At 32.0% G+C, this 9,523-nt stretch overlaps 2 protein-coding genes across 2 annotated transcripts in view; one reads left to right on the top strand and one right to left on the bottom strand.

Annotated features, from left to right (window-relative positions):
- Positions 1–6,292: 6,292 nt before the first annotated feature.
- Positions 6,293–9,184, top strand: LOC123661114. Its single transcript, XM_045596110.1, has 4 exons — positions 6,293–6,613; positions 7,105–7,225; positions 8,486–8,666; positions 9,035–9,184. Exons 1-4 carry the CDS (start codon positions 6,293–6,295, stop codon positions 9,141–9,143), a joined length of 732 nt encoding a protein of 243 aa, XP_045452066.1. The 3' UTR covers positions 9,144–9,184.
- The window catches only part of LOC123660928 (multiple coagulation factor deficiency protein 2 homolog), a 36,050-nt gene continuing 35,407 nt past the window's right edge, over positions 8,881–9,523 (bottom strand). The window contains exon 6 of the mRNA XM_045595948.1: positions 8,881–9,163. The gene's annotated coding sequence lies outside the window, so the exon portion shown is untranslated. The remainder of the gene's footprint in view (positions 9,164–9,523) is intronic.

The following is a 9,523-nucleotide window of genomic DNA, read 5'->3' as shown; positions in this document are numbered from 1 at the left end:
TTGGTCGTAGTCGGGGGCCGACTTATTCGTTAGTGCTGCCTTCTTGGCTAGTTCGTCCGCTCGTTCAATGCCCGGTGTTCCTGCGTGGGCTCTAAGCCAGAAGAACCTTACAGTTTACCGTCCTCTTGAATATCACATATGCACTTTTTCATTTCGAGAGCGAGATGGTTCCTTAATAGGTCGAGCGAGGATCTTGAATCGCTAAGTGAGAAAAACAGTTATAGTCATTACGTAGAGCGTAGACTATGCATGAAACTAGATCGCTCAATGTAATTCGTAACAATTAATTATAGCTGTTGTTGGAAAAATACTTTATAAACTTTAGCGGTCCCCCGACGTGACGACGCTTGGAAAATAATAATATTTGAACTTACATAATATATGTGACGATAATAATTATAATAGGTTTGGAATATTATTTGATAGTTTTTGGAAAAAAAAATTCTGTGTCGGGGGTTTTTAAAAATTTTAATTTTACTTTTTATTTATATAGATGTAGTACTAAACATCTTTACAATTCTCAAAAGTTAGAAAGATATTTTTTTTTATTTTAAACGCAATTTCCAGTTATTCATATTACGTTTTACTGTTTAATTTAGTTGTAATATTAATAATATTATGATAATTTCCTAGTAATTAGTCAAAAAGTGTTATAATATCTTTATTCCTTAGGATTCTGGACAGCAACAAAAATAAATCTAAATATATTAAGAAAGATAGGCTATATCTACGCATCAAAAGCTACCTCAATAGATTTTTTCACGAAATTCAATCACAAAAAGTAAATACATACAAGAAAATATTTTCTTCCTTCATACTACAGTGGTAAAACCGAGAATAAAAGAAAAGTCTCATCATAAATAATAATCGTAGGTCGTTAATAATTTTTCTGTTATCTTTTTCATGTTTCTGCTACGCAAGGGTTTTTACGTATTGTGTATATAAAGACTATGTTAAATTTACCTTCATCAAATATTTTCCCATTTTAACTTTTACTGCTTGTTTTTTTTTTTAATCGATAACTGGTGCTTTCCGTGTGATCGAATATCTGACGAATACTTTTGAACTACCTATCTTGCTATTTTAATAATGCGTTTTAATTGGCTATTTTTTCGACTACCTACGTTATATTACTTGTCAATGTAAATTGAAGATGATATTTTTTCGTTTGCGAGCAACACAATTTTTAAAATATGATTTCAGCATTAATGGAAAGTTATCAAGTGGTTACGTGCCTTTAAAGGAATGTAATTAACCTTTTGTGAAAGGGATAGTGAAAATATATAATGTTACCTGATATAAAATACTAAAACGTTATCACTCTTTATATAAATTCTATATTTAAATTACAGTACCTGGGTGACCGAGCTTAGCTCGGTATTTTTAGTAAATCGTGTTTTTTGGAATTCATATTTAAATTCGAATTACATATTTATAAAATATGAATAATATTTTTTTTAAAATAAAGAGTGCAATTAAAAAAAAAGGAAAAAAATAATTGATCAGGGACATTAGGATTGGAACCATGATCTCCTCGGGTGATCCCGACCGGCCGATTTCCCACCGAGCTATTACAACTTTAATGACAATAGCGAAATTTACCTTCGTATTCTAACGATATTGTAGCTATTTTTTCACTCCCTAAAAACAGGGATAAAACGTCATTTTCTAAAAATGAATCCTAGTTAGATGGATTTATCTCCCCCGAAACCTCCTATATACTAAATTTTATGGAAATCGTTGGAGCCGTTTCCGAGATTCAGATTATATATATATATACAAGAATTGCTCGTTTAATAGTATAAGATTTTGATATAATTTTACCGTTTTATAGTAGAATACAACGATAATGTTTCTAATTATCAAAAGTATTTTTTACCTCGTTCGCTAAAAAATAGTGCTATAAATTTTGTTCAAAGGTACCTAAGTAGTTTAAGGAATAACTTCATGCGAGTTCTCGGGTCTTAAAATGTTATTATACAATAAAATTTAATTGAAGTGTGGTAGACAACATATCTCATCATATAATTGATATGAAGTGTTAAGAATAATCTATAGGTACAAATAAATAAAATTGGAGTGTCTGTTCGTAATATTAAAATAACCGCTTTTTAATTAAAGCATATGGATGTAGGTATACACGGTACATACGAGTATATCAAAATAACATTTTTTACAATTTTTGTCTGTCTGTCTGTGTCTGTCTGTTTGTTCCAGCTAATCTCTGAAAGCTAAAAAAAGCGGCTCAGCTGAAGTTGTAAGAAGTAACTTAGGCTACTTTTATTTTAGAAATGTATTTATTTTATAACACTGCGAACTGAACAATAACTGCGAACGGCGAGCGGGAACAGCTTGTATGAAAACGGTTTGTCACGATTTCCGGCAAAACTACGAGTCGTATCGAAAAAAATTTAAGCGCATAGTTGTAGGTAATAAAAAGCTCTACAACTTTTGTCTTTGCACTTTTTCACATAACTTCAATGACTTGTAAAAAAATCCAAAAACTAACTTTTTGGTTTTTATTTTTATCTCCAAAAAAATTTGTTCACGTAATTTGATTAAATTTTACCTCTTTATATACTTTTTTGAATACTGATACGAACAACTCACGTATGCATTAAATATGCCCAAATTATATTCATAAAACTATTTTGTTGCTGTATTGTGATCTTTGTAATGTTTTTAAATTGTAACCCAATTAACCTAAAAATTTAGACTGTCATAAATTTAAATGTACCAAACATTTTTAAATACCCACCTACCTATACAAATTTTATTTCAATTCATTGTATCTTTATCATGAAAGCGACATCTATGCGCAGTATGTTTAAATATGTAAAGAACTTAAAGTCAACGCTATCTGGATCTGTTTTACTAATATTTAGTACAACAATTCGTTAATAGATGACATAGCTGTAGTTATAACAGCGACATCTTGTGTCGGAAAAACAAACTAAAAACCTAAATATTTTCGGATATAATTCGTAACAATAAAGTACTCTTAATTCTAATATATGTACTCACGAGTCTACTATGACTTCAGATCCCGAAAAACAAAGTAACTATGTTAGAAAGACCTCAAAAAAAAAGTCAGTTAAAAAGATCTCAAGTGTTAATGTTGAACTTAAGTGATTAGATATTATAACTTTTAATGTGACTAATGTTGGTGAATTAATATTATATAATATTAAAGGACGATTTTGACTTAAATAAATACACATAACTGAATATAAATGACAATTTTAATTTAATATTAAATTACCGAGCCACTGTGTACTGTTAGAGTCATTGTGTACTATAGGGTCGAGTCACGGTAGACCAGTACCGGTAAACAGTGGCTCATTTCCCATTTAAAAAAAAAAACATAATATGACAACTTTAATGTTGTATTTATTGGAAAAATGATAATGCAGGAAGAAAGATTACTAATCAAAGCATGTCATGTGTTACTTAGCAGCAGCAGTTACTTTAGCCCTTTCTTCAGAATTTCAACACCCGAAAAAATCCGAGTCTCTGTTCCCGATCCAACCATATACGTTCACGTTCATTACGTACGATTAAAAATTAAAAATACACTTATCGAAGTAAGACACAAATTTTAATAACTCTACGTAAACAGCAGTTTGTCTTTACAGCAGATTCACTCAAATTTTATCACATTATGTGTATGAGCATCTCCCAACAAGTCAGATTATTAACTTGTGGTAGATATAAAGTCTTTAAATAAATATAGGACACAATATGTGTGACTAATTGTGATTGAAACCATTGTTGGTGTGTTTTTAATATCATACAAAAATACATAAAATTGCTTTTTAATCGACGAAGACATATCGCAATAAACATACAATACTTATTGAAACGGTTAGTTAATTTCGTTCAAAAAACTGGAGCACAAATAATGAACATTTAAATACAATTGCAAAACTGTTTTATATAGTAGGTACAACGAATAATGTCACTTAATCAGTAAGTAAGTTTACCATGGAACAATGCCTTTATTTTAGGGAAGTAGAACGAGTGTATTAAACTCATGACATAACGCGTGCTACATGCTTGTCAGAGTATGTCTAAACTTTATTGTCTAACCAGTGACTCTTAAAACTGTAGATATCGACGAAATATGTGTGTATAAGATGTAATTAAGGGACACCACAATAGCTCTATTTTTCAGAATTTCAATAAATGTATTAGTTTAAAAAATTATTGTAGTCTTTACGTTTATATATACTGAAGGTTTTTCATTATTTTGTTAATATACCTTTATATTTTTCGAATTGTAAATATAATTTCTATATTGCTATTTCGATTAACAGATCAACAATTGATATTCAAAAAGGAAGCATAAACGACTTCACAAATATTTTACAAAAAAAAACCCTAGCACCCTTTCAAATTGACAGTAGGCAAGTAATGTACGACATGTTTATTTTTATCATTAAAAGCTTCTAATATAAACATCCTACAATCTACAAATTTTCTTTGTTAAATTGTTAATACCTATAATGTTAGATTATACGAGTAGGTATTCAAAAATTATATTAGTAAGACAAAGCCAGAAATCAAGGCGGGAAAACTAGATCACTCATCGCTTCAGCCTGTAATATCCCACTACTGGGCATAGGCCTCTTTCCCATGTAAGAGAAGGATCAGAGCTTAATCCACCACGCTGCTCCAATGCGGGTTGGCGGATATATTCCCTACTATGAGTAACGATCGCTATCAGGTGTACATAGTAACAACCGGGACCGACGGCTTAACGTGCTCTCCGAGGCACGGTGGGGAGACCCACAAGGACTGCACAAACAGACCACGGCAAACACCTGTATGGCCATGGTACAATCCATGGCTGTGACCGGTGCGCCAACGCGACTTATATCTAATAGTGCGTATTTATTTGACTATTTTTTCGTCTACTTACGTTGTGTTACTTGCCGATGTAATTGAAGTCGGTTTTTTTATTCTTTTGCGCAATAATTTTTTTAATTTTCTTTTACACAAACCTTGTCCAGGCAGAAACGAACCAAAATAAGAATTATTCAATTTGTCGCGATCGTTCGGAAGGTGTGCGCGTATATACATTTCAGCTATTCATTTTTATTTATATAGAAGATAGGGTTATTATATTGTTTAAAATTAATACATACCTTTCGAAGTCAACCAGAGAGAAAATTGGCTCTTTACGTCAATTCATTGCAAGAATCATACTTTCACTCAATTGAATATTGTCCTTTTATCCGAGTTTAAAAAAAAGAGATTTTCAATTCGACTGTATATTTTATGTATGTTACCTCAGAAATTCTAACTGGTTGGGCCGATTCCGATGATTCTTTTTTTAATCGAAATTCAGTGTTTGTCATGTGGTCCCATTTAAATTTAATCGAGATCTGATAATTACTTTTCGAGTTATGTCTAGTAATGCGTATTTACTTGTCTATTTTATCGTCGACATACGTTGTATTTATACCTCATAACTTTTAGTACCTACATATTTATTTACTCACTCTTATTACATTGTAAAAAAATGATTAAAACACCTATAAAAAACTGCATACCTACCAAACACGCTTTCTGAAAGCATAACTTTAAAAAATTATATCTCTATGTAATAGGACATTGCTCACAATCGATATCTTACCGTGTAAACGGAAAAAATCAATACATAACAAAGAACTAAATCTTATGTCATCGCCTCATTACCAAATTTTCGTTACGGTGGCAACTATTACGGAACAAAATCGACATGCCGTCGTTGTCTTTGACGCCTTCCTATGATTATCGCCACTGCTTCCATGTAAACCGCATGTTTTTATTATAACATTTTAAGGCCAGCAACTAAATAATACTAATATTTAAAAAATTAAAAACCATAATACCTCTAATCGACTTTCACAAACTATATAGGGTTAAGTTTTGCAATATTATTTTAGATTTTAATCAATATCATCTAAGTTTTTATATTTATTAAACAAGGGAATATTAATTTAAAAACATGAAATTTACCACTAAAATCTCCCCCTTATAATCTAAAGCCTTTAAAATCCCCAATTTTTTTTTAAATTCATAATACAAAAAATATATACTTAAAAATGTAATATCTACGGAAAATATTTGGAACAAAAAAGAGCCGCCTCTTAAGCGCAGCAACAATGGCTCCATTAAGGGATGTCATCGTGCGTGCAATAAACAAAAGCGAGTTGGAAAAGATAAAATAGCGAAATACAACGACCGTCGCAAAACCCACAGCTACGCTACCTGTTTCCTTCCAGTCGTCTTCTATCCGCGTCCCAAAATGGTTGTAATCTACTTACTCCTGCTGGTCACTGTCGTTGCTTCCACGGAACATTCCGGGGCCTACTCATCACCGCAATACGCAAAGAAGATGTATCCTAAGAACTACGACTCCAGTGCCTTTTTACCTAAAGAAACGCAAGCGACCGCCTTCAAGACTCCAGAAGTAGTCAGCAGATACGATGTCGACACCAATGATACTTCTAGCTACGGAAGATCCTCGTTCCTCGATACTGCTGGAAATTTCCTGAGCGGGACTGGAGGTCAAGTCATGTCAAGCCTAGCTAAAGACTTCATAGCCAGGTCCACTGGGAGTAGCCAGGTTGGTTTTGACTGCATGTCGCAGGTTCGTATCGCACATACAATTTCAAATCGCACGCATTCCATTCGAGTTTGACAGAGATAAGATTTGACAAAGCAGTTTTAGAATGATTCATATGTGACTAAACGTTTCCTAATTTTAAAAATATATAAATTATGAGTCATTGACTATAGCAAATACACAAAATGGGGTATCATCCAATTTTTAGTTCAAGAGTTAAGAACCTAAGCCTTACACTTTTGGTGTAGATCGGTCTATTTAAAAGTACATATCTGATTTTTACTAATGTTGTGTATTTTCTTGCTTTATTCTTGTTTTTACACTATGAGTTTCTTATCTGTGCTTCTGGATAAAAAAAAATCGTCTAACACTAATTTTAGTTAAAAAATAACTTAATAACGTACAAAAATAAACTACCGCATAATACGACAATGTGGGTAATGATTTTCAAGTGTAGAATATACGTATTTGCATGTAATATTTATTTTCAGGTCCTAAGTTTAAATTTGACAAACTTAGTGATACTCATCGTACTCAAAGCGTTGATATTAGCTGCGGGTTTCTTCGGTGCCGGCGCTTGGAAAGGGAACTACTACGCAAGGAGTTTAGACGGTAATGTTTTATCCTTTTTTCTTTTTTTACTCAACATATTTTTTACTTTTTTCATCAATATACACGCAATTATGTAATATGTAATTATAAGTTATTATTATTACCAACCCGCCTGCCCAGCGTGGTGACTATGGGTAACACACATAACTTGTGGAGGCCTATGTCCAGCAGTGGACTGCAATAGGCTGTAGTAATGATGATGATGATAATGAATTATAAGTTTATTGAAGAAAGTAATTTAGACTTTTATTTAAACTCTATTATTTATACAAAAGACAAAATATTCATTATTTTTCTAATAGCTTATTATTTGTTGTACACTTAATACAGAATTCATAAAAAAAGTAAGGAACAATGATCAAACAAAGGTATATATCGTATTATAGTTTTTAACGATCAGTGTTCTTAATAATGCACTTAGTTATGATCATCACGACAGTAAGTTTAAAAGTAAAAGATAATTTTAAAGTATTTTCATGTTAATTTGCCAACAGGCAAATTGTTTTTACTGACTTCATAAAATTTAAGACTATTTAAGTGATATGAACGGAAGCTTCTAACACATCTGCGTCTGCGCGTGCCACCTTGTTAATCTGAACCAAACTTGGCTTACGATTGGCAGACGCATTCTGACATCTATGTACTGTTAACTCGTTCCATTTTTATTCGAACACAGCTACTACATTTTTTACACTAACGTCCAGTAAGGGTACTTATGGTTAATCCTATAGTCTGTGATGCGTTTGTCGTGTCCGGCGTCCATCCTAAACGTAATCCTATTGCTAGCGGATTATCTGACCGTCTGTGGACTCTACCACCCAAATGACCAACAGCTTTCAATTGATAGTAATGGACAATAATATTGTGTACAAAAAATGTTTTAAAAATAAATATGTTTGCGATAAAAGTTTACAAATCGAAGTTATTTATACATATCTATATGCCCTCTTTAAATGTCCGATTTTTTTTTAAATTAACCGAAATTGTTTTAAGGAAAATGTAAAGCTTGTTTTCTATTACGGTATTTACAGATAGCTATTTACGCTAGCTGACCCGGCGAACTTTGGACCTCCACGTCTTTTTTGGGTTAATACAAATATCTTTTCCCCTTTGTTTTATTTTATAAAAGTCGTGTGCTGACAATGAGAAATACAAAGAAAGGAATTATCCAATTTAGTTCAGTTATTCGTAAGATACACGTATACATAAAATTCGGTGATTAAAAATTTTAGTTAACTAGATTATGTTTGCTTGTACTAGATAACAAAAATGTTACGTATCTGACGGAAGATGAAATTATGTTATACCTGAGCTACCTCGCCGGGCAGCAGAGCCAAGACTACGGTTGCCTCTACCGGTTGTCTTGTCAGAAACCTCAACAAGCGGCCCTGTACTCATCTGGTGCAGAACTTTTGTTGGAAGGAACTAAATTATTTCAAGGGTAATCTATATTGTTTTCATTACAGTTTAGCTAATAGGTCAATAATAATTGTTACAGTTTTTTTTCGTTTATAAATCTCCGCTTAGACTCATTGAAGCACTATTTGAACTTATGTAATATCCGAGAACATATTTTGAAAGCCTTCTTTTCATCTGTGCGAATCTCGCTTTCATAAGAAAGTACAAGGTTTAAAAAATGTTTAAAAATCTTTGAACAGATTTGTACATTATGATACGTATTTAATAAAGTTCATCATATATAGAACGACTTACATATTTACAAAACCATTCATACAAAAAATACACATGTACCAACTGAGTAAAATATTTTAGTAATTACTTCAATTATTATCATTTTTATGATTCCAGTAACCGCGTCGACTTGGAGCCCTACGATGACATTTCGAACGGGATCAAAGAGGCTGTAGCTTGGGGCGAGCGCGGGCTGCCCTGCCAGACGCGCTACAAATGCACATAGCGCTTCTTGGTAGCCTAGACCTATAAGACAAATATAATAAATCTAAAGTTAAAAAGTGGAGTTTACTCCTTAATAACGATTAACATAATACATAAAAATATAACAAATATCTGTGGCCCAACACATATTTCTATCTGTCTCCACATTATTTTTGATACCACGTACTTTTTATCGTTTCTTAAGGAGTCACCTTCAATAATTTTATTGATATTATCAGTTAAGATACATCTTAAATTATCGCCATTTACTTGGCAATATACTGTCAATGTTTTCTTAAGTCAAATAAATATAATTAATTATTAGCATTATATTAATAGTTATAGATATTTTATTTGCCTACGTCATACCATTATTATATATTATTATTATCTTTTGAAAAG

The sequence above is a fragment of the Melitaea cinxia genome, chromosome 16, assembly GCF_905220565.1.
Source record: "Melitaea cinxia chromosome 16, ilMelCinx1.1, whole genome shotgun sequence".
Taxonomy (NCBI): domain Eukaryota; kingdom Metazoa; phylum Arthropoda; class Insecta; order Lepidoptera; family Nymphalidae; genus Melitaea; species Melitaea cinxia.
This window is presented reverse-complemented; position numbering and strand designations above follow the sequence as displayed.

Bases quoted from the DNA above. Each gene is read 5' to 3' on its own strand.
- LOC123661114 (XM_045596110.1), top strand. From the start codon at position 6,293: ATGGTTGTAATCTACTTACTCCTGCTGGTCACTGTCGTTGCTTCCACG. The intron at 6,614-7,104 runs GTTGGTTTTGAC...ATTTATTTTCAG, and splicing joins GGTCCACTGGGAGTAGCCAG to GTCCTAAGTTTAAATTTGAC. The intron at 7,226-8,485 runs GTAATGTTTTAT...TGCTTGTACTAG, and splicing joins CTACGCAAGGAGTTTAGACG to ATAACAAAAATGTTACGTAT.